This window comes from Vipera ursinii (genome assembly GCF_947247035.1).
Source record: "Vipera ursinii genome assembly, chromosome: 5".
NCBI lineage: Eukaryota > Metazoa > Chordata > Lepidosauria > Squamata > Viperidae > Vipera > Vipera ursinii.
The window spans coordinates 52,780,886-52,808,040 of record NC_139518.1 but is presented as its reverse complement, the minus strand read 5'-3'; the positions used below and the strand labels follow the sequence as shown (position 1 = coordinate 52,808,040).

Here is a 27,155-nt window from a genome sequence, read left to right as displayed (position 1 = left end):
ATTTGGGATGGACGAGAGATAGAAGCAGCAGATCCCTCTTGTGTTCAGCTGTTATAGCCATACCTCAGGAAAAGTCCAAAGAACTATCAGTGGACTTTCTCAAGCAACAGATCAATATTGTGCTTCATATCAGCCAAGCTGTTATTCACGCCAAAGGCAGTTGTTTCGATGAAGGGAATGACTGAGTGCACAAGTTCACTGTATCATAGTGTATAGTTTTTTTTTAAAGAAAAATCTCCTCTAGATGCCTTCATTATTTATATGTAACAATTACAACAACTTCAGTTCAGCTATATTCTGAACACACTTGATACAAAATTTGTTCTGTTTAGCATCAAGGTTGAGTACCTATTTATATGTTCAATATTAAATTATTCCACATTTTATACATATATATCTTCATCATTAGATACAGTGGTGGGATTCAGCCTGTTTGCACCAGTTCGGCAGAACCAGTAGCTAATTTTTTGTTGCCCAGGCCCAGAATGGACTTCCAGAAGTGGCATCCACACAGAGAACTGGTTGTTCACATATTTGAATCCCACCACTGGTTAGATACAATTATGAATTATCTGGAAAACAATGTAATTTTTTGCTTTTCTCAAGACACATCCATTTTCCTTATATCTGGCTAAGAGTGGAATGTTTATGCACTGCCAATATTGTGATAAGTATTATTATTATTATTATTATTAATATTATTATTATTATTTTTATTATTATTTCGGTTTATATACCGCCCTACTCCCAAAGGACTCAGGGCAGTTTACAAGGCAAAATTTAAAAACAATACAATATAAAATTAAAATTAAATTAAATTAAGTCTAGCCCCCAAAAATTAAAATCACAATTTAAAAACATTAAAACCCCTCAGTCCAGACCAGATAGCTCAAAGAGTCAGGTTTTTACCTCCAGGCGAAATGAACGAAGGTCGGGGGCACTCCGGAGTTCCGTTGGCAGTTGATTCCATAGGGCAGGCATGCCCACAGAGAACGCCCTCCCCCTGGGGATCGCCCGTCGGCAATCCTTGACCGGCGGTACCCTGAGGAGGCCCTCCCTGTGGGAGTGCACAGGACGATGGGAAATTGACACTGGCAGCAGGTGCTCCCTCAGATAATCCGGGCCCATGCCATTTAGGGCTTTATAGGTCATCACCAGCACCTTGAATCTCACCCGGAGGGCAACTGGAAGTATTGCAAGTTTATGATTTTTTTTGTACTACATGCATATGTAATTACTTAGGGAACACAGCACATTAAGTGTAAGTAGTGAAAGCAAGCTAACTGAATAGAAAAATCAGGGAAGATAGTAACACTGTATTTGGGTTTGCAATCCTTTCATTCTTGTAAAAACAAAAATCATCAAGTTGTGATCTGCATTTCCAGGTGCTTGAGTGGAATTTCAAAACACAAACATGATTGCAGCCCAAGTGCAACCCAGCCTCCACCACCATTACATCCTTCAGACTTCCCAACACAGTATCATCTCTTGGTGGCAATAAATGAAACGGTAGATATTCTGAATCTACTAGATGTTGTTTTCTTTACAGAATCATAAACTTCAATGGTGCTAATTCATGTCTTAAGTGGACTGAGGTGGCCTAACCATTCTTAGCTTTGTAAGTTAGTAGCACTGAGGTTATATAACTGCAATACTCTGAGTGTTGGGCTGGTTTCTCACAAATTAGCATATATGGACTTGCACATAAAACACACACATTACTTAATCAATACCCAGTTACTTCTGAGTAATTGAGGAGTGGGCCCCATTATGGGGTACCCGGTGATTTGGGACTAGTATCTAGGATGCCCTTAGCGAGTGAGTCAGTGCTGGTAAGGGAATTGTATTTTGCCAGCAAATTCAATGAACAGTTTGCATTGCTTTTGTTCTTTCTGTGTATTTAAAATTGGATTTTATTGCATCACCTTTTTTACTTTATCCCATTTTTATAATCTTAATGGGGGAAGGCTCAGAAATCCTTTAAATATATATCTTCAAGAAGCATGCAGACATATATATCTTGGCAGGTTTTCCTCATATCAATTTCTTTTTAAACTCTTTTTACCCCTTTTACTTTACAATTTAATTTGAATTTTGGTATGAGTGTAGCTCCCCTGAAACTGAAATTTAGAAAAACGTTTAAAAGCGATTTGTGGATTGGCAGAAGGGACTGATGATGATAGCGATGGTCTCGCAGACTGGAAAAAAAGCAAGACCTACAGTTTTCAGAATCACATTCTACAACTAAATCCAAAGATCCATTTGACTAGCATGACATTTCCAGGAACATTTTGGACTCATTTTCATTGAAGAAGTCCTTGGTGCAACATGTTAAAACATTTTCAAAACCAAAGGAGGCTTTAACAACGGCATTTTTTCCTCATTTTTTAAAAGACCTAGTATAGAATAGTTGGCTGGGTTGTGGCACGTATCGCCACAAAATGCATTGTACTGATACATTTTGTAAAAGACAGGCTTTATCATTAAGCCAATGAATAAGGTAACAGATTTCTATCAGTCTCTCCCCCACTGTGGCCTGTTCTTCGAGGCCATCATTTTTCTGAATTGCTTTTCACTGATGCTTTGAAAATGCAGCTAATGTATAAATGAGCATCACTGGTCCTTGGCATCTCCCTAATATCCCACAGGGAGCTATGAAGCATGTTTGATTGAGTAGGTACATGATGGATGACAAAACTATGGAGTCTGCTTGGTCTTGAATGATAGTGTTCAGACCAGTATGTACACGCTGCACCATTGTTGTTGCTAGATAGACCAAAGTTAGTTGGGAACGATTAACAGACCAAGGACAATCAGTGATATGATTCTGGTGACACCAGGTACATGTGTAATTCTACTTAGAATATGATTTATAAACTACCCCTCCTTCTCAAATGATAGGATAGATTTTAGCTAGATCTGTTCACCCACCCAACTCTGTTTCACCACAGGAATTAGTACTACCATCAGCAGGCAATATAAGGATACACAATTAAAAATAAATCTTTTGTTCCTCCTCCCAATAAGAGGCATTTAATTGCAGCTGCTTGAAACAAAACTCTCCTTGTTCAAAAACCCATGCCCAGCAGTTCGTCTGTCATGAATAACAGAATTTTATTATGACTGCCACAAAAGTTTTCAGGGATTCACGTGTAACTCTTTCTGTCACCAGAGCTCTCTAAATTTCTAGTGGGAGGTTTAAAAATAAAAGAGATTATACATGTAGTCCTGAAGTGTTTAATCCAAGGGTAAAGAAAATATATAAATATTTATGCTTCAGATTTTATTATTTAAAATTATTCTTGAACATTTCCAGAAAGTCTAAAATGAATGCCGACTGTTGCTGGTTGCAAATTAAGTACAATTATTTTTGTGTTCTGCACTTGAATGTAACTCTCAGCAAAAGTCATTTAAAGGGGTTAACATCAACCTTAATTAAATATTAAAGTGTGCCTGTACCTGCTGCTATTGTTGCCCTTAGAATAAGATATAACCTATTTTTGACAAGTTTTCATCTTTCTCTGTGGAAGACGCTACATGAAACCAAATCAGTGGCAAAGAGGAGGGTAATGAATAATCTATTTCATATTCCAACAGCACCCAGAGCTCTGAGTGGAAAAATATTCAGTCAGATGATAACATGAAGCTGCTGAGATACCAGATGACACAGCTAATGTTTAAATAATGATAATAATAATAGATGTAATAATAACAATAATAACATGATAAACAAATCATTAGCCCTGAACATTTGTTTAATGCAATTTGTTAATGAACATAATGGTGGGGACTGATAATGAAAGAAAATAAAAATGTCTAAACAGGCGCCAAGCTGCCAGTGATGCTCAATTATTTCCTTGTCAAGTTTTTATGATTTAATGAGCTCCTCTGGGACTGACGGCTGTCAGTCAGTCGTGACTTTTTGACACCATTACAACTTCAAATACAGCAGCAGGCAGGCTGTTTTCCTCGGATTTGAAATACTGAAATGATCTGACAGGTTTAAAGAAAAGATGTGCAAAAGAGAGAGAGAGAGGGAGAGAGAGGAGAGACACAGTTGCTCTCTCTCTCTCTCTCTCTCTTTTTGTGGGACAATCTCAGGGTGCTGTTTGGTAACGAAAACTCAATCACTGAGGTCATTATCTGATGAGGAATTTTTTTTTAAAGGCACTGGCAAGATTCCCCCCCCCTTATTTCTCTCCTTAATGACAACCCTCAATGGGTTTGCCCCGCATGGGATGGTCAGAGCCGCACAATTTTGTTCACCATTAATTTCAGTCTTTGAAGCTCCATGCTCTGAAGCAGCAGCAAAGAAAACCCCCCACCAAGCTGGCTGCAAAAATAAGACAATCCAGACTGCCTTAAACAGAATACCAAATGGCCTTGTATCCCCGAGATGGGAACTGACGTCAGTCCAGCTACATTTTTTTGACATTTTCCCCAAATGTAGAGCATTTAAAAACTCTTTAAAACTCAAGCATCTTTATTTAAACTGTTTAATTCTGCCTCAGTACAGAATTAGTGTTTTGCTTTGTGGAATTGTTTAGCAAATAGAATATAAACACTTGAAAACTAAATTAACATTAAGATGCCTTAATTTGGCATAATTCAGTAATAGAACCGTTTGCTTTTCAATGACTATGCTTGCATCCATTTGATGCATTCGTTGACTGAAGTCATATGGAAGATAAGTTCAGAACCTGTGTGGTAATAGAGTTGGCAAGCATAATTTTCCTGGAGTGGGGTTTAATTGTTGAGGTACTATAGGAGCAGCTTACTTAGAGTAACTTTCACAATGACCCTAAGTATTCAGTTGAGGATAAAAGTAATTCTAAGATCTCATTTGAAGAAATGAAAACAGAGATTGCCTAGCTATGGGGGCTTATTTTCTTTCAATCAAGGCTGACAGTGAACCTGGAAGTTTTCCATATGCCTATTTCTTCCTGTTAACGAGGTGTTTATTACATAGAAAATATTAAACTATGCCTAGCCAAATCTTCAGCTGATGGATGGAACATAGTGCTGGAGTCAATTTATAGTCTGTGCAACTGCTTAGGGAATGTACCATATGCAGTGGCTTACATACTTTGAAAATAATTTAGATTTTAGAAGAAGTGCTCCAGGCCAAGCAGCAGCACAGCACCTCTCTGCTATTCAATAAGCAGTCTGATTTTTCCCCCCTCAGACTATAGTAGAGGTCTGAAAAGATTGTGTTGCATAAATGTCACATTAAAGCAGTGGCATCTTTTCTGGGTTGTATAGAAGCCCCAAAGAGAAGATCAGGCTGCTTTAATGAACAGCGAAGGGGTGCTGTATTTACATTCAGTCCGATTCACGTTCCAACCATGTGATGCCTAAGCTCATAATCAACATCTGATATCTAAACTGGAGTATACTTGAGAGAATGAGATTTTTCTTTGTAGGTTTACATAAAATGCACAACTTTGTCATGCATTCATTAGTTTGGGTGAAACAGAGCATCAGTAAGCAATTAGTTATGTTAAATTTTTGGATTAGTGCTACATATTATTAGGATAAATTCATACATAAACTGTTTCTATGGCTTCTGTAAGATGTTTAGAAATCAGCACATCTAAACACATCACAGAAGGTCTATATACTGAGGCATTGGCTTGATTATCAGATCATCAAGCACAAGAATATTACTGTGACAAATTTGTTTTATGATGCCTATGGAGTATAACTGATTAGCAAAGATATAAATAGTTGGAATTAAAAGTGCTGTGAGTTTTTAAAATAAATCCTCAGGACTATTTTGCATTTCTGCAAGGGACTGTTATAGTTACAGTTTTGAAATAATACAGAAGAAATCTTTTTGGAAAAAGGTTCTAGCTGGATATATAACATGAGGATTAAGTGCAGATTTCACCACTGGCATTAAGATGAAGAAAAACGAGAAGCAATAACAAATAGCCTGTAAACACAATTTAATATATTTTCTTTGAACTTTATATTTACAGTAGCTGTTTTCAGAACAAAGGATTTGTGAAAATGTACATCCCCTGACCTGCTTTGATACATACTTTTAACACTGGAAAGCATCTTCTTCATCCCCTTTTGCCCAGAACCCATGAACTCAGCCCTTCCCTATTATTAAGAAGGTAAAAGCTATGGTTCTGTTTACACAACTTAAATGATTTATCTGAAGACATACATGCCCTAACCTTTTTCCATAAACAACATTTCTCTTGTGAATCTCATCATCTTGAATTTCTTTACTAAGTTACACTCGTTTTATTTGACTCAGCTACATCAACATTAAATTTATTCAGTTCTTTGTGCCTGGGTATAGTGAACATGTTTAGGGACAAATTCCATTCCAGAGTGTATGAACAAGGATATCATGGAAGTGTTATTTTAAATACTAGATAGAATAAAGCTATTAGATTCTTATGACCTTCAGGTGATTGCCAATATTCTGTGCCTCTGTAATAAATTATGGTTTAGTTTGTTCCATAACAATTTTAAATCTTTGCAAATAAATAGTGAACTTCAAAAGTTATCATGAAAATTTCCTGCTTGCCTATCCAGGAAAATGATAACTATCTAAGCATGATTATTATTAGGTAATTGTGTTATCCTTTCCTAATATGCACCAGGATATAAAGGGACATTAGCCAAAACTATTTTACAATGATGTGGCAAACAGTGGCATTAATGCTGAAAAAAATTGACCAAACAGGGATTGTATACTGAAAAGGGCTAGAATATACAGTAGTTCTTCCAAATACAGTTCTATAGCTTTCTTTTTCTCTATCATCTCTCCTTAGCTTATTGTGGATAGCACAGCACGGTTTTAAAAGCTGTTGCAATATGTGGAGCAAAGCCCAATGAATTCAAGGAACATTGGGAAACACAGTTTCCATAGTTCCCAATATTCAGGGAAATTGAGAACCAAATAAAGTTAATTCACTAGTAAGTGTGGATACTACATTATATGTTCACAGATTGTGGGATTGACAATTATTAGGGGCAGTGGAGGAAACTGCTTATTTGAATTACACAGATGAGTAGGGGAGAATCACACAAGATTCAGTTTTAATGCTAGATTTTATTTCCAAGACTGTAGAGCTTATCCATTATGTCATATATACATAAAAAAAGCTTTTCACATAATAAAGTAATAGGAGTGTTCAAGCAATATGTGTGTTCACTGAAAATATGATTTTGAGGTCATCCTCGGCAAACTGACTAGTCTATCAGGAATATTGGACAATATTCCTGCATAGACTACACAGTAAACTTACCTTGGCTATACAAAGGGTACAAGAATGAGGACTTGGTTATGACTTGGCTTACAATGCAGTATCCAAATGCAGATGATGTGACATGAGAGGGCAAAATCATTATGAAAACAAGGCTAAGGGGAGATAAGTGAAATCTGGCTTAATTTATTTTACAGAGCCTAATGTGGACAGATTTTATCCAAAAATATTTTAAAATTTTTTAACATATGACCACTACCTTTGGATACAATTCATTCAGAATATTCTTTCAACCACAGTACCATCACATTGATTCTAGCACAATTCGCAGATTTTTAAATGTCATCATTTTCTTACGTGAAGTGATCTCCTAAACATATTAAACAGTATGTTCTTGATTTGAACTCCATATACATTAAAATAACAATAGTACAAAGCAAAACTAACTGTGTAATGTCATGGTATAGGAAAAACTTACAAAATAAACTTAGCTGACAATTCAGAACATAGGGCAGATGAAAAATCAAGGTAAGAAAAGTGATAAACCTTGAAATAGTAAATTCACCATGGACATTAAACTGTACTTAAAAAAAAAGTGGTATATTTATTAGAAACTAACTTCTTTGCTTTTATAGATATATTACAGAGTTAGGAAAATGACAAGGGATGTGTATGGATTTATTTATTTGCCTCTATTTCCAGGATTATAAAAGGGGATTCTGATAAGGATTTAAATACCAATTCATACAAATCGTGGGTGTCAATTGTTGTCATTATCAGGGTAAATTATTTGCCCTTAAACCTTAAATTTAGTTCAGTAATTATGATGGCAGTCTTCATAGCTGATAATTATGTTTGCAGTTCCATATGCTAAATATGGAAATTCCTATTATGAAATATTGCTAAACCAAATACAATTATTTAATCAACATGCAGCCAATAATGACACATACACTTCTGCTATTTGCACCAGAGATAGACCGTGGGCTTTGAGAAGGAGAGCCATTTCAGTGCAAGAGAATGATTCATGTGACCACTTTGTCTTCATGAAGCTGGTTGCTGCTGGTTAGCAAAAAACAAAGATATCAATGTTTCCTGACAGAAAAAAAAACAACCATCAGGACTGCAAAAATGATGATGACAGCCAAGATAACAAGCAAAATCCGGTTCTGGATGATTCTAGGAGAAAAAAGGAAAAGTGGTAAAAGACAATAAAAGATGTGTATGTCAACTGATTTTCTATGGACATTTCCCACAAAACATAGATAAGCAGCCCTTAAGATTATTTGCTATATTGATTTTGCTTATTTTTGCCTTTGAGGAATGAGTAAATAATTTCATCTCTTCATTTTTTTAGTGTTCTGTTTGCAAGAATAGAAAATTAATGGAAGATGCACTTGATGGTGTTGGTGCAAATTAAATTCCACTTCTTTCTCTCCATTATCTTTATTTTCTCTGGAATATTACTTTTTCCTTCTTTTATAAAAGAATGGTAACCCCAAATGAAACAAAGTGATGCGTATGCGCGCACACACACACACACACACACACAAACACACATAAAACCCCCTACATTTTTTTTCTTTTGCCTTTGCCACAGTTTTGGATTGGTCCTCTTTCCAGCTGTACCTTTTTAGGAAAAAAGTGCAAGCCCCCCCAAATTTTAATTTGGTTATCAGTTCTATAACAGATTGGACTATAAAACATATTCATAAATTAGGTAAATCATTGTTTAATTAGTCATCTAAACTTTCTCTGTGTACGTACGACACACAGACACACATAAAGACACCTATGTTCACACACACACACAGAGTTAGTCCTCAACTTACAACAGTTAATTTAGTGATCATTGGAAGTTACAATGGAACTGAAGAATGTGACTTATGACCATTTTTCACAGTTGCGATCATTGTGGCAACCCCATGGTCATATGATCAAAATTCAGATCTGATTCATATTTATGATGGTCGCAGTGTCCTGGGCTCATGTGATCCCCTTTTGAAACCTTTTAACAAGCAAAGTCAATGGGGAAGCCAGATTCACTTAACAACCGTGTTACTAATGTAACAACAGCAGTAACTCAACGAACAATTGTGGCAAGAAAGGTCATAAAATGAGGCAAAACTCACTTTACAAATGTCTCACTTAACAACAGAAATTTTGGGTTCAAGTGTGGTTGGAAGTCGAGGACTACCTGTATCTATCTATCTATCTATCTATCTATCTATCTATCTATCTATCATCTATCTATCTATCTATCTATCTATCTATCTATCTATCTATCTATCTACCTACCTACCTCCCTCCCTATCTATCTATCTATCTATCTATCTATCTATCTATCTATCTATCTATCTATCTATCATCTATCTATCTATCTATCTATCTATCTATCTATCTATCTATCTATCTATCTATCTATCTATCTATCTACCCAGCCATCTACCCAGCCACCTATCCATTTACCCACCCATCCATCTACCCATCCATCCATCCATCCATCCATCCATCCATCCATCCATCCATCCATCCATCCATCTCCTGACTATCGGATTGCATAGGAAAAGGATTTTGTCATATTATCTACAAATATCATAAACCATTATGCGTCTTCTGGAATAATTTTGCCATTTCATCCACAGAAAAGACATTTTGCCATGAAGTAAGCATTATCATGATGGAAATATGATGCAATTACTTTTATCAAGTTAGTTTTGAGGAAAAGGATAATTGCAAGTGTTAAACTGTGGATTTCATGCTCTAAAAGTCATCTTTGTCTCAGTAGCATAGACAGAGTAATAAGGCAAGCTTTATCCTGCTGTATAGTAAGGAGGGAGCAATAAAAAGATTCAAGAAGCAATAACACTGTGTTATTCACCATTCTGTTATTTTGTTAGCATACAAGCAATCACTCATCACTGTTTAAAGACAATGAGTAATTTAAGAGCTCTCGAAACAGAGTAAGTGTAACTAATATCAAACATAATAATGATTGAAAAATTAAGACTGTTTGTAGGAGATATTTGTAATAATCCAATACAGCACTTTAATCTATACACCTCAAATAAGATATTAGTCAGAATGATTTGGCTATAGAAGCAGTATAATCAGAATCAGATACAAGAAGAATAAATATTAGAAAGTTTTATTGAAAGTTTCAATGAGATTGGGTACAATAAATTTATTAGCCTTACTTATCAGTTAGTTAAACTGATATATTTGACAAAAAAAACCTCTAAGGTTTTTTTTTAAAGATTGCAAATTGTAAAATCTATAAATTGTAATTTCTTGTACACCATTAGATACTAATGAAGATAGGACAAGATGCTTTGGAAAGTAGGAGAAAGTCTTAAATCAATTTCAGATCACTCCTTGTTTTTTTCCCAGTGTTCCCTCTTGCTCCAACATTCACCTTAGGAAAAATAAAATAAATGGATGGATGAAAACTGTCACATCAGACAAACACACTCCCCTGTGACACTTTAAAAGGACCAGCTCTCTATCCTCCTGACAGGTTACAAAATGATCACATTTGCTGACACGTCTTCCGCAAAACTGCTTTAGTGCTTGTGTCCACTTTGCTAGCAGGAGATGAATGGCCTGCTTTGTCCTCATTTATCACTTAAAGCTAAACTAAGATCTGTCTCGTTTATTTTTCCTTTCCTCACTAGAAAGGATAGCACAGCATTAATTCTCCCACGATGACAGCTAATTCAAACTTAACAGGCAATATTTACTCTGCCAAAAGGAGCAGAGTTCTCTGTCTTGCTTCGAAGGAAAAAAAAAGAAAAGATTTAATGGTCTAACAAACTAAAGCTAATTAAAGGGACTTTACTTTTTATTAGTTTGCAATGTGGATTAACACCTGAGCTTAGAACTCTCTCTCTCTCTCTTTCATTCATTCTCTTTGTTATTTTATTTCCCTTTTCATATGGCGTATTCTCTAAGACAACACTTGAGAGACAACTATTTGACCAAAGTAACTAACTGCATGAAAAGCAGCCTGCAGATTTGTCTGCTCCATCTCATCCATACTGTGTGTGTGTGTGGGGGGGGGGAATACCTTACGAAAATTGAAACTGGGCAAAAAAAATCACATTGAAAAACATGAAGAGTCTTTTAAATTCAGCCTTAAATAAAATAGAGTAATATGCCTTTAATACAACTGTGGCTGACAACTGTTGTATGTATGTATGGGATGAGAGCTGCAAGGCATCCATAATGCTAATGTGCAGAGGATTAAGTGTAGATGATATTTCCTCATTTGAGCACATATTTGGACAAATGCACATATCTAAGATGCTAGCGTTCTTAAGCCACTGCCTCATATCTGACCTAGTTATTGGTGTTTCAGTACTCTTAAATTAAACAGGGGAAAGAATAAACGAAATTATCTCTTCACATGTTTCAGTTCTGATTTTCTGGCTGCATACTTGATTGCAAGATTAGTTAATCGGCAAACTTGTTTCTAAAATCCTCCTCATGAGAAGACAAATCTTTGCAGACCCCCACCTATATCTGCTAATTAAATGTTCCATTAAAGTGCAAATGTAGGATATGTATATCAAAGGTTAACTTTGAGGAATTTGAATTAGCTAGCTCATTGCATCTAAGGATACAACGTTGAACAGAACAAATTAATCATAAAATAGGAAGGATGCTGTCAAAATTCCTTTTCATAATTATCGCTATTTTTTATATTTTACTCAATAATCAGATTCTTTTCCATTGTTGCAAAAGTTACGTTGGTTCCATTGCTTCACTACTAGGGAAGCAGAGCAAATAACATCTTGGAAATATTGCTGGAACAGCAAAGCTCCACTTTGGAGGGCAACAGGAGACAATAGACCATGAAAAACTTTGATTCTGCCAGTAGCACATTTCAGACTGCAAATCAACAACCCAGGGCACTAAAGGAACGAATTGGGGGTGCTGAGTGGGATTTCAGTAACATTCTGTAATCAAACCAGCTCAGATGGCAGAACAATGGAGTTGGCATTGACAGGGCCCATCTGTAAAGAGGTTTCTAATACTGTCACAGCCAGACACTGCCAGTGGGTATAGCTCCAGGCAAAGCAACAAGAAATTTCAAGTGGAGGAGGGAAAGAAAAAAAGTAAGGTTCATCATCATCTGCAAAAAACCACATAGCTTATTCACTAGCAAAAAAACAAATGCTATCTGTAACTTTAGATTCCTCTCACCTAAAAAACCTCAGCAAACTCCCTCAGACAGGGAATCCAGAGCCTCCTTTGAAAATGCAAAGCATGTTTACAGGGTAAATAATTTAAGAAAGAATATATACTTGAAAGGAGACACCACAGAAACATCATGGCTAAATGCCTGAAGGCAAAAACTTGTGCATTTGCATGCTGCATTTTATTAAGTTAGCACACTGTAGCTTTAAAAGAGTGCATGGCCAAATTAAAAGGAATGTGTGACTAAAACTTCAAGGATGCTCCCAGCTTGCATTATGAATCACAATATTGCTGATATTAACATGAATTATCTGTTGATTCTGCACATCCTACATACAGAATTCACAAAGTTTTTCCTACAGACCCACAAACTGCTGTTATAATAAAGCTGGGCAACAAATTCGGATTTTTAAAAAAAAACATTTTTCAGAGACTTGGATAACAGAACTGTACCCATGAGAACTAAATCATACATTAAGTTTTCTGAGCAAATGTGCCACCAGAAATGATAGGGGAAAAACTTTTCCAAATAAATCTTACTGGACAAAATCTATTCCGGATTTCCACAATCTAGGTAAGACTGGGCTATTGCAATAATTATTGATTTTTGTTATTCTGGAGAAAGAACAGGATTTATAAAGCTTGATTTCAACAAATGACTCTTTAATTAATCATGGATTCATCCAAATAGCACCCAGCAGAACCTGGGCTTTATCTATTATTTCTAGATCTACTATTAATCATAATCATTAAATTTAGGTCATCCTTGTTAGAGTCCTGCCTACACGCTTTTAGCATAAATTTGTCACAAACCACCAAACAGAAAAATGGGCAAGATTGGCTTGACTTCTGAATTGACACTAGAAAAGATAACTCCTGGTATACTGTATTAGGGTGCAGAAAAACTCTGTACACACAACATCAACCCTTCAAGGATAAAGGAATATAATTTTCAAAAATAAACTGCAGGTCAAGAGATATTAGACCATATTTTATAGTCTGTGGCCACCACATTTTCCAGACTTACAAATAGAGTTTGGCTTAATAAGAAGCTGACAGAACATACAAAGATCCAGGTTTATAGAGCCTGCATTTTGAGCACACTCTTGTACTGCAGTGAGTCTTGGACCCTTTATGTACGACAGGAGAGAAAGTTGAACACCTTTCATATGCGCTGTCTCCGACGTATTCTCAGCATCACCTGACATGACAAAGTTCCAAATAGCGCAGTCCTGGAATGTGCTGGCATTTCTAGCATGTATACACTATTGAAACAGTGATGTCTATGTTGGCTTGGACATGTTGTGAGAATGGCCGATGGTTGGATTCCGAAAGATCTCCTGTATGGAGAACTAGTGCAGGGAAAGCGCCCCAGAGGGAGACCAGAGCTGCGATATAAGGATATCTGCAAGAGGGAGCTAAAGGCCTTGGGAATGGACATTAACAGCTGGCAAACCTTGACCTCTGATCGTTTAGCCTGGAGGCTAAAGACGCAGCATGGCCTTCTCCAATTCGAAGAGACACTTGCGCGGCAGGCTGAGCTAAAGAGGCAGTCCTGAAACCAGAGAAATCTGGGGGCTGGACAGGGGACAGATTGTATCTGCCCTCAGTGTGGTAGGGACTGCTACTCTCAAATTGGCCTTTTTAGCCATACCAGAAGCTGCTTTAGGACCTCTTTCCAGAGCACGATACCATAGTCTCTCGAGACTGAAGGATGCCAATGAATGAAGATTTTATAGTCTTGCCAATGCTATTGTTTTGTGTGAATTTAGTGTGACAAAATTACATATTTATAATTTATGCATCCATTCTGTGAAGAATTTTTCAGTTTGGCTATACTTGCAGAAATTTAAAAATACAGTATAGTGTTCCATGTCATTATATGATATAATTAAGATATTCCCACATTAATCATTCATTAAAATCCCTTAGGAAACAAACAAAGCTACATTCATTAAGGGGAAGGGCATAACATTTAAGATTCTTAAATGTTAATCTTCTACATTATTTAGTGCAATAGAAGTAGTCATTTACTTATGACTACAACTGAGTCTAAATAGACTAGACTAGAGTAGCCCTAAATGGACTGTTAAGGAAAATCTACTCATATACAAAACAAACTAATTGACATGAAAATTAAATAAAATATCTTTTTAAATTTATTGTTAAAAATTAACAATAGAAAAAATGGAATCTTAAATATACAATGTAATTATAGTGATTGAATTATTAGGATCAAAGGGCAGAAATTGGTTTTCAATACTATATAGCAGGCATGTCAAACTTGTGATGTCATGTGACATTGCACAACGTATCGTGACTTTTTCTCCATTGCCGGCAATGGGATGGGCACCATTTTGGCAAGACGCATCTCGCCTGCAGGCCGGGCGTTTGACATGCCTGCTATATAACTATCTATTCTCAAATCTCTTTGTACTAAAACTTTCAGAAAGATGCTCATAAAATACAATCTGGATTATAGAGCATGTAGGTCTGAATATCCTACATTTTGATGGCCTGTCCAAAAATTTATTTTCTATTGCTATTCTAAAATGGAGTGAGAAATCACAGAAATCACAATGAAGTCTAATTCAGATTTAATAAGGGATATTTACTTTGCTGAAAGGAATAAAGTTTTGTACCACACTGTGGAGCAGAAAATTATACCTAGGAAATCATGCTAATATGGTAATGGAAAGCAAAGTTAATACTCTAGGGAGAGAAGAATACTGAGAAAGCAGAACAGAACAATATTTGCCTAAAATTACAGCCTGGCATAAGAAACTTAGTCTTTTATGTTGGAAATGCAGTAACAAAATAGGACCATATGTTGTGATTATGTAAGCCTCCTTCAAAAAGCATTAGAAATAAATATATCAAAACATTCAGAAAATCCTGAAAATGAAATTTGAACTGAAATGACAGATTAGGTATACTGGATATCAATTATAATTATTACTATAATGTACAAATCCCAATATTTACTAATTCCACAATTTGATATATGTTGATAGCTGTAAAAACAAGCTTGGCACAATATTTGAAAAGACAAGCCAGGACTTCCGGTTTGACGTCGAGGCTACAGGTGCAAGAAGACAGGGCTCCATCTTTCATGTTTGATTTCGCAGTGCTGGTGGCCCTAAAAAGGGTTGAAGGTTGCCTCAAAGAGGCACTGGAGAAGGAGGGGGACCCTCTATCGCGGGAGGGTGGCGGCCCTTCCGTTTGATCCAAGGAAGGCCTCCAAACCAACAGGGGAAAGACTAAGTACATTTGTGTGGCCAGTCAGAATCTGCTGACAACCGAAGAAAATAAGCATTAACCAGCAACTTTCAAGCAACGTGGATGGAACTAAGTGAGACCCTACCCTCTCTTTATGACTTTAAGACATTTTCCTGGGGAAAAAACACCTAAAGCAAAGAATCCTCCCCGATGAGAGAGGGAAGGGGAATTTCCACCCCATTCCCTCAATAGATTGGACTATAAAGACTTCCTACAAAAACAAAATGGATGTTCCATACTTAGCTTCAAGTGGTAAAAAAAACCATCCCTAACACCTGTCCCCAAAGTCCCCAGCTTGACATACCAGCAGCATAGGATATGATCAGGCCAAAGCACTCATTAGACATCATCTCACGCACACAGAGTGCCAAGTGGATCTACCTGGGTCTCCAGTAAATCCAACAAATACTCTGCCCTCCACTCTGGCACAATGTCATACCCACCCATCAGCTGTCCTTGAAAGCTGATACATGAAGATTCCCTACCAGGAATGCCGATACCACTGTAAATCTGGACACATAGAAACAACACAGCATATGCTTCTCCAGTGCCTGTATTACAGAGACATTTCTACAGGCCTCACCTCACTATTATTACATAAATATCCAGAGTGCACAGGACAATTCTGTACTTCCCTACTGCTTTCAGATATAAACCTTGCTATCACATGTAATGGTGCCAGGTTCTTCACAGCAGTGCTTAAAATCCATCAGATGTTGGCCTGTGCCGTAAACTAATCTTAATGAGCATCTAAGTGTGTCATACTAGAGCACTCTGTATTGTGATAGATTTACTCTGCCACATGCTAACTTCTATGCTCCCCTATATCTTCTAATGCTCTTATCCCTTTTTAAAGGGTCATTTAGATCTATATAGTGTTTATTTTACACCGTTGCTTTTTACAATTATGATTATTTTTTAAGATTCTGATATATTATTTCTGTTTTTCATTGACTTTCCCCACCCTGTTTATGCTGATCTTTGACTGTAATGAAGATTCAATTTGATTGGATTTCAGAACCTAGGTTCTGAATCTAAGAAGAAAAAATAGCCATCTGTTTTATTTCACTAGTCATAACAGACACAGACAAAAAGCTAACGGGAAGAAAATAATTACTGAGGTAACCTTGGTTTCATTTACATTTCACAAATTTTAAGGAAACAAAATGAACAATCTCCAGATAGTACAATTCCAACTCTTGTAATACAAAGGCAAAAACTTCAATCTTAACTGTGAATTCAATCATCCAACTGTTTCAAAATACCTGAATGATTAGACCCTGGACATAATTTTTCCATTTATATATATATTCCCTTTTCTGTCTTTGGATGTATGCCTTTTTCTATATGATGTTGTTTACAGTTGCCTTAACCATGTTGACCTCTTTTCAGTCAAGAAAGGAAAAAGATACCCCCCACCATACATTTGCGGCAATTGTTCTTGAAAATGCACTCTCCAAAATGTTCAATATATATATATATATATATATATATATATATATATATATATATATATATATATATATATATATATATATATATATATATATATATATATAATATACATATATATATATACATATATACATATACATACATACATATATATATATATATATATATATACATACATATACATATATATACATATACATATACATATACATATATACATATATACATATATACATATATACATATATACATATATACATATATATACATATATATACATATATATACATATATATATATATATATATATATATATATATATATATATATATATATATATATATATATATATATATATATACTGTATATATTCATTCTCCACCACCTTCCTTGAATGCTATGAAAAAAGGAAAGAAAAAGAAAACAATAATGGCTAAGGCCATTTGTGAGAATGACATTAAAGAGCTCTACTCTGAGACAGATAAAAATAATGAGAACCTTTCTGTCAAGAAGGATTTAGAAAATATCACTAGCATTATTAAAATTTAATTTTTTTACTGTGCTTTTTGGTTCCCCATTTTTCCAAAGTTAATGAGCAGGATTCCACACCTCCACATGGCTGTGACTTGTTTTGTACAATAAATTCAGTCTTTCCACTCTGAAGACATTTCAGACAACAATCCTGACTGCCATACCTGTGTGCTTTGAGCCTACCTCTAAAAACGGTTCATAAATTAATTTTGTAGAAGGTCAGTGGAACAAGTAAAAATCATTTTTTACCCAACTGATTCAGTGAAATCCTGGCAATAGCAAGAAGAGGAATAAGAGACAGAGAAAGAGAGGGAACGATTCAGAAATGGTTTACCTGATAGACAAGGCTTCTCCTGCCCTGCCAGGTTTATCCTGCTTCAACTGTCCATTCCCACCTATCTCCTCCCCCAATCTCTGTCCTTTTGGCCACTCTATCACCCCTGCCACCCCAGCTGACCTTCACTATTTTCTTCCTCCCGGTGCTGGACAAGGCACACCTGGCCTGGCCCTTTGTCGGGCAAATCTTGACGTGTGTTCAATATGGGATTTCTGAACACCTGAATCTCTACAGTCATGTTAACTTCAGTGTCACAAGAAACTCTATATATCCCAATGCATATATGGAGCTTCCTCCAGTCTTGAAGTAAATACAGGTTGTCCTTGCTTAATAATTTATCATATGTCTGAATTTTCATCCCTTGACTGTAGGGGCACCACATATTTGTATGGGCATATCTGTATGCACATACTGAATACAAAATAAGATTACTTTTAGAAACAGTCTTATATTATGTTAACCTAAGAATGTTATTGATGTTTGACTATAATGTTATACATATTATAATGGAAATAACAATAATTGTAGCAATATTATTGTGTTGAGATAAAATTTATATAATCCCATTTAGATAGTGTACACATGAAAGGAAAAATTGAATATCAAAATGATTCTGTTTCCAGTAAGTTTTTTTTAAAAAAATTACACTGCTTATATTAAAACTTCAAGTTTTCCACCCTATTAGTGCATATTCCTGTTAAGTTAAAGCCTGTGCCTGAAGACTATGCACTATGAACACTACGGTAAACCACAAAAAATGGAAACAAATTTGGAACAGTGGAGCATATGTTTTAGTCACTGCTTTTAATACTAAGTAAGAGAAGGTAATTGAAAAGATGGTTGGATTGTAGCTGCAGAGAGCTTTAAATGAAATGGATTACCTATCTTTTAAAGTTGAGTTTCAGACCTATGTATCACACCAAAACACATTATTGATGACCTTTTGCAGAATTGGAATAGGTGAGTGAAACTGGCCATGCTGAGGCTTGGAAACTTTTGATATCAACAGTTACAATATCCTTCTGGACTGCCTATGATGATTGGAATAGGGAAGCTCTAGTTTGGACAATTTCTCTTCCTTTTTGAGTGACTGACTCAAGTCAGTCATTGTGGATAGAGACAGAAGAGGACCTGAGCTACCCATAGACTTGATCTTCTCCCCCTGGTATTTGCCATCTACATAAAGCCACTGGGGCAGAAGATCCATCAATATGGGATGAGGTACCACAAATATAAGGGACACGGTGGCTCAGTGGGTTAGGACGCTGAGCTTGTCGATCAGAAGGTCGGCAGTTTGGCAGGTCAAATCCCAAGTGCCGCGTAACAGAGTGAGCACCTGTTACTTGTCCCAGCTTCTGCCAACCTAGCAGTTCGAAAGCACGTAAAAATGCAAGTAGAAAAATAGGGACCACTACGGTGGGAAGGTAACAGCGGTTCGGGTCTGGATGGGGAGGAACAGACTTCAACTCAACCCTGACAAGACTGAGTGGCTGTACATTCCGGCTTCCCGAGACACCTGGGATGTTCCACCTCTTTCTATGGGGGGTGAGCTTTTACCCCCTGTGGATAGGGCTCGCAACTTGGGAGTCCTCCTAGATTCACGACTCACTTTGGAGGATCACATAGTGGCCGTGACTAGGGGGGCTTTTGCCCAGGTTCGCCTGGTGCGCCAGTTGCGGCCCTATCTGGATCGGGAGGCCTTGTGTACGGTCACTCATGCGCTCGTGACCTCTCGCCTAGACTACTGTAACGCTCTCTACATGGGACTTCCCTTGAAGACTACTCGGAGGCTCCAACTGGTACAGAATGTGGCCGCGAGAGTTGTCTTGGGAGTTTCCCGGTACTCCCATGTTACACCTTTGCTCCGTGAGCTGCATTGGTTGCCAGTTGTCTTCCGGGTAAGGTTCAAGGTTTTGGTTATGATCTTTAAGTCCCTACATGGCATGGGTCCGCGATACCTCGAGGACCACCTGCTGCCGGCGTCGACTCCCCTCCGCCCTGTGCGCGCCCACAGAGAGGGCCTCCTCAGGGTGCCTCCTGTCAAGGAATGTCGACTGGTGGCCCCCAGGGGGAGGGCCTTCTCTGTGGGTGCTCCGGCGTTATGGAATCAACTGCCGGTCGAGCTCCGGATGGCATCAGACCTCCGATCCTTCCGTCGCGGGTTGAAGACCCATTTATTTGAACTAGCGGGTCTGGCCTGATGGGGGTACTTGGGTTTTTTATTGGTTTGTTTTAGTATTCTGGTTTTAACTTGGGCATTAATTTAATTATTTTTTAATGTTTGTATTGGTGTTTATATTTATGCCCTGTGAACCGCCCTGAGTCCCTTTGGGAGAAGGGCGGTATAAAAATCTCAATAAATTAAATTAAATTAAATTAAATTAAACAGCGTTCCGTGCGCCTTTGGCATCTAGTCATGCCGGCCACATGACCACGGAGACGTCCTCCAACAAGTGCTGGCTCTTCGGCTTTTGAAATGGAGATGAGCACCGGCCCTAGAGTCAGAAACGACTAGCACACATGTGTGGGGGAACCTTTACCTTTACCTTTTACCACAAATATGTGGATTAGAGACGGAGGAAATCTTGATCTAGCTCCTGGAAACTTTTGAGGTTTGGATGTAAGGAAACAGGCTTCGACTAAACCCCAGAAAGATGGAGTGGTTGTTGGATGAGGGTTGGGAGGGAAGGCTTTATGGGTAAGTCCTTCGGGAGAAGGGCGGTATACAAATTAAATAAATAAATAAATAAATAAATAAATAAATAAATAAATAAATAAATAAAATGGGAAGAGGGCATTGCAATTGGCTGGAGACAAGAGGCAGGCTATTCCCAGGGAAGCAGCCCCAGTGTTTAAGACTGATCATGTTCTGCCCCTGAGGTCAATTCCGGGGCCTAGTTTTCAGGGTTTCATCATTCTAGACTCCACTTGTTGCCACTGAATGCCAGATCAGTAATAAAGCTTCCCTCATCCATGATATGGACTCTGTGTGAATGGATCTCCTAAGGCTCCATCGTTTACCAAGCAATTCAGAGATATAAATCGACATAACAGACAACTGTTGGAGGGAGACAAAAAGTGAAGCTGATTGAACCTAGGCAAAAGCCTATATTAGGACTTACATTGTTACAATAAGGGCAGTGAAGTGTAATTATATATCTGTCCCTATTGCATATGCAAGTAGCCAACCAGTGGCTCTGCTTCAGGTGGCCGAGTTCCTCCTGGGTAGGCAGGAGTCAGGGTAGCTTATATAGGGTCATTGTGAAGAATGCTCTTGGCAGCTACGAGATAAAGTTGTTCGCTTTGCTCAGAGTTGGACTCTGGCTGGATAGATACTTCTCAGGTGACAGAGAAGAATTCCCTTATTTACAGTGTTTAAAAATATATGTCAAACTTCATGAAGCAGATAAATTAAAATGTTGTATAATGCAGTTTATATGACTTCTGTCACTCAAGAGTTCCTGTGCTTTGAGCTTTGCCTAAAGAACTGCTGGTCATGTACAGCAACATTGGCTAGGAACTCTCTTAACTCTGTAGCAATTATGTGAAACATTTCCATATGCAACTCTGTGCACAATACACATAGAAAATAGCCTTGAAAAATAAATTGATTCCTGGGTAAAGAAAATCAAGTTATAGAAATTATTTCTATATAATCAAAAAGATGGAAGCATTCCATGCTGGTTGTTTTCCCACAATAGTGTTGAATACAATAGAGCTTTCTAGGAAACATCCCACATTGCTCTAAACTCTGAATTGGAATTTCTTTTACAAATCTATCTGATGATCCTTTATTATAGCTACCCACTGCAAAAGACTCTGGCAATTGAAGTAAGGCTTTAATAAATACATCTTAGCTAGTTCTATAAGGTTTCTAATTGAAAATACAAATTTCTTGCATTTTGGTTACTGCTGAAGAAGGAAACCCCCCCTGCAGCTTTTGCTTCATATTAATTTTCTATGGGTTGTATTCATAAATATTTGAACCTAGTGAGAATGACATCACAATAACAAAACATACAACATAATGTTACAACACAAGTTCCGTGAATATATTTACATGTAACATTATGGTCCAAGTACAAAAGGATATAGTTTATACTGTAATATTGCAACTCACATTATGTTAATACATACACAAACAATCCCTCTTCTGTGGATACCCATACATATGCTGGAATCTAGAAGCATTCCTAAGTTTCATATTCTTCCAAATTCCAGTGTCTGAGTAATTATATTAAATTCTTTTAGCACAAGAAAAATGAAACCTTTATCAAATAGAACAACAATCAGCTGGAATCACAATCTGACTCTAGTTCAGGAGAGAGAGGTGGGGGGAGGGAGAGAGAAAGGGAGGGAGATAATTTTGTACCGTGTAACAAACATAAGAACTTTGAAAAGATCATTACTGTCACCATCAGCTAGTTTAATTACTGCAGTTAATATATTAAATTTGTCAAAATTATCAATATAATCCAGCATTAATGTACTTATGCAGCTAAAACAGTTTAATAATATTGGTAAACAACCCAGTTTCAGCCTATTAGTGTCCACTTCCTTTTATATTTACAATGTTGTGAATAAACTTCTTTAAAAGGGAGTTTACTGACCCAGATGTGATGATATAATAAACAAAACTGCTAAAGCAATATAGTTTAATTGGCAAGTCCACAATGTTTTTACTACATTTGTCTCACTCCATAAGGATGCCAATCAGGTCCTTTTATTAACAGAAATATGTACAACAACGTTCTAGTAAAAATAGTTTTACGTCGTGGCACATACTTACAGAGATAGTTATTAAATAATAAAAAGTTACCTTACTTTGGATTTACTTTTTTTTTACTATTAAAGAACACGGCGATAAGTGAACAGTGCTGCTCAGAAAAGAACAGAAAAGAAATAAAGAAAAAAAAGAAGAAAAAGCTCTTCAATAGCCTTGTGGAAAATATAAAACAAGCAGCAATACAGTCCTTTGCCAAACACTGTCATAAATTTTTTATTTGACAGCTAACATTCTCACTAGCTTTCTTGGCAGCAATTGGGACCTTTAGCAAGAAAGGTGCAAGAGAAAAATACCTTGTTTAGAGATGTTTTCAACACTTTCTGGGATTTTCAGAACTTCTGCCTGCAGCACACTGTTACAACCACAGTCTCCAACCACCTGATGAGTAGGTGGTGGTTTTTAACTTTTTCTCTCTTTTTTTAGAAAATATAGACAGCTTACTACCCCCATTCCCCTCTGGCCTCCAGCCTAGAATCTTCCCCCTCCCTTTTACCCATATATGTCTTCCAGGTTCTTTTACAAGAGGTTCTTTTTCACTGTCTAGACAAAAAAAAAGTTGAAAATATTGTCAGGATGGTGCTTTCATTGCTCCTGTTACTATCATAATCAGACTCCCAGGTAACAGAGATAAAACAGAAGCACAAAAGAGCTGATTACTTTAGCATTTTTTTCAGAGATTTTTTTTTTTATAAAAACTGGTTAAGTGCACATACCCGGGTCAGTCAGTGGATAGCTGATAAACAGAATAGTAAAATAGATTTCTGCAACAGTAATCTCAGCTTCTACATTTGTTGTCAAAATATATAAAACAGTACATTTTGACAACTGCAGAAAGCAGGAAACTTTAATCCAGACTTGGATAGCAAATCATAATTAAAACATTGTTTATGTGTGAAGAATTGAAGTGGATTCAGATATAAACATTTTATCTGAAGTGATGGTTGACTGAATGGTTTACTAAATTCAGGTGCCCATTTATCCTTGCAGTAGAAGCATTCTGTAAATCACTCCATGTAGTTTATTTGAAAGAAGGGAACAATAACCAGACTGCTGATATGTATTGCCTTGCTTGGTAATTTGTTCCCCTAATTATTTTTAATATTACAAATTTTCTTATAAATACTCACCTAAAATCTTTTTTAAGTCCTGAAGATATTCTGCTTTTGGTCGCGTGTTCAAGTATAACGATTCAAACAGGTATTCTTTTAGCCATCTTTCCACAATGATAAAGCTGTCTGGTTGTCTCAAACTTTCTTTGTTGGACTTTCCAAACTCCCTATAATCTTTGTTTTCCTATTACAGTACTTGTTTCAGCTTCAGTACCCAGAACTAAATAGTACTACCCAGGGCTTTTTTTCCTCATAGAACGCTCAGAATGGAGTTCCGGCACCTTTTTTGGATGGAACCTTGTAGGGTAGGCAAGGTGGGTTGTATGACATGTGTGAGTTCCGGCACCTTTTTCTTTTACAAAAAAAGCACTGGTACTACCCTGGATACTAAATGAGTACTACCCAGTAGTCAAAGTGGAGTCCAAATAATGCAAAATATAGTGGTACTCTTACTTTCTATAATTTGAAATGTACACTTCTGTCAATACAACCTACAATTATATTTCTCATTTTTTCCCTAGCCATTTATTGCTATTTGATTATTTCTATATGTTACTTTGTATACAAGGGAACCATTCCTGCTTGAATTTGATTAGACTGTGCTCTGTACACACACACACACACACACACACACACACACACACACACACACAGAGAGAGAGAGAGAGAGAGAGAGAGAGACATACATACATACACATGTACACACACAAACATTATAATTTAGATTCCATAGATTCATAGTTTGTTCCACTTCAAAAGGCATTGGTTATTGCACCTTACAAAAGAGAAAAGGTCTGCATTTTCTTTTCATATGCACTGTAAATCTCTTAAATGCCATACATGAAGAGGATTACATCACAGACACATGGAAGAACATATAGGTATTGTTGGCTTCAATCTCATAAGTGAACTTTAATACATAGCATATCTTGTCTATGGGACTGTCCTATTTAGAGCAATTAAGGTACTAAATTTGCAACTCTGGGTGCAAAGCCACCAAAAAAAAAAAGTTCTGACAATTGAGAGGGCACCATTGCCATCTCAAAAGTTATCAAACTACAAAAATTATCCTATGGATCTGGAACAGTGTTTTTCAATTTGACAACTTTACGATCTGTAGATTTTAATTTCCAGAATTGGTTAAGGCACCAGGCTAGAAGCCAGAAGACTAAGTTCTAGTCTTGCCTTAGTCATGAAAGCTGGCTATATGGTGTTGAGCCAGGCAACTCTCCTTATAAGGTTATTGTGTGGAAAATAGCAGGAGAAAGGAGTAATTCAAATCACCAGCTAGCCAGAATATTCACTAAGTGAAGCTGGAACTAAATAACATAATTTTTTCACAAGACGTTTGTGAAAATAAAACAATGAAGAACAGTCCTTGAATGAAAGAAGTGATAAAAATATAGAGTAGCCCAGGATTCATGAGTATATACTACTACTGGACAAATAAAGATGTCACAGTAAAGATATTAATTCAATTTGGCTTCACAAATTTGCACTGCTATGCTTTGATTACATATTGTTGAGTCCTTGGTGCTCTCTGAGTTATTTGCTTGTAGACATTTCATTACCTGACTAGGCAACATCATAAGAGATTCAAGGTGCCCTAAATGGCATGGGCCCGGATTATCTGAGGGAGCACCTGCTGCCAGCATCAATTTCCCATCGTCCTGTGCGCTCCCACAGGGAGGGCCTCCTCAGGGTACCGCCGGTCAAGGATTGCCAATGGGTGATCCCCAGGGGGAGGGCGTTCTCTGTAGGTGCGCCTGCCCTATGGAATCAACTGCCAACGGAACTCCGGACTGCCCCCGACCTTCGTTCATTTCGCCGGGACCTAAAAACCTGGCTCTTTGAGCTATCTGGTCTGGACTGAGGGGTTTTAATGTTTTTAAATTGTGATTTTAATTTTTGGGGGCTAGACTTAATTTTATTTTATTTTAATTTTATATTGTATTGTTTTTAAATTTTGCCTTGTAAACCACCCTGAGTCCTTTGGGAGTAGGGCGGTATATAAATTGAAATAATAATAATAATAATAATAATAATAATAATAATAATAATAATAATAATAGTTAATGAGTATATGAGGTTTGCTGCCTGTTTATATGCAAGTAGCTTGTCTTGCCAGTTTTGGTGGAGGTATGGTTTTCTTCTTGGAAATTTCCTGACTGATTATTTTTCTGAATTTAATTCCCGATTATCAAGATGTGGACTGTTGGAAAGGATGTGCTCTTTTTTCTTCTTAGTTTTTTAATTGTCTCTTTTGAATGGAGTGTAAATCTGGTTCCTTTCTATTTGTCTATTGATGGAAGATTTGTCTTAATTCCAAGCTTCCAAGAATTCCATAGTATTTTTGGATTAAGCTTGGTCTGGGAAAGCTTGGTCTTAAGTGGGGAACTATGAGAATCCTAGAGAAAACCACATCCCTACCAAAACTGGTAGGCTTACCTATTGTATAGCCACAGGGAGCAAACTCCATACTCACTCGCACTGATGTTGTAACCTAGTTGGGTAATAAAAGGTCTGAAAGGAAAAGATCAAACTCAGAGACCACTGAAGATTCCATATTTTTTTAAAGTCAGGTACTATTGAGGTGGCTGGAAAATAAAAGCATATCCAGTGCAAAAATTAAATCCTAATGCTAAGTATAAGAGTTTAGAGAGATATTCATAGTTTACTGGAGACAGTTGATGCTTGGATGTTTAAAAGTTGAGGCATTTCATATTGACTATGAAAAGGGACAGTTTTAAGTAGTGGAAAGTTCTAAATATAACTTGGTATCCCTATAACCTGTATTTTTTATTCAATAAATTGTAATATAACCTTTAATATTCACAAACATGAACTGTGTTGTGAAAAGAAATTATCATGTAATAAATTTAACTGTTTTTTTAATTTTTGGCATAAGTTTTAAATGTGTATCCATTCGGGAAGTGCATCATGCTACTTTCATACAGAGTGTGCAAATTCAAAGAGGAAAAGGAATGTTCAATCATGTTGAAAAGATGCTTTTACGTTGCTAACAGGCATGCAAATTTGGGAAGGAGTTTTATGGTTGATTTTAAAATGCCACATTATATTTTTCAATCAAATCATTGTTAAAATTGAAGACGTATCCCATGGTAATGAAACAGGTTTGCTATTAGTTAACTCTGAAAGAATAATAGATTTGTTTTTTTCATCAGAAAAAAAAATTCTTGGTAATTTCTTGGCAATTATATAAAAATTTTCTA

The 27,155-nt window shown here is 36.7% G+C and overlaps 1 protein-coding gene across 3 annotated transcripts in view; it reads right to left on the bottom strand.

Annotated features, from left to right (window-relative positions):
- Positions 1-5,937: 5,937 nt before the first annotated feature.
- Positions 5,938-27,155, bottom strand: part of VTI1A (vesicle transport through interaction with t-SNAREs 1A) — a 238,793-nt gene continuing 217,575 nt past the window's right edge. For 2 of the 3 annotated variants that reach the window (XM_083363832.1, XM_083363830.1), the window contains exon 8: positions 5,938-8,405. Coding sequence is in view for 1 of the 3 variants with exons in the window: in XM_083363830.1 (XP_083219956.1) it covers positions 8,312-8,405 (94 nt within the window). In the remaining 2 variants the exon portion in view is untranslated. The remainder of the gene's footprint in view (positions 8,406-27,155) is intronic. The other variant, XM_083363831.1, reaches the window with a different exon arrangement.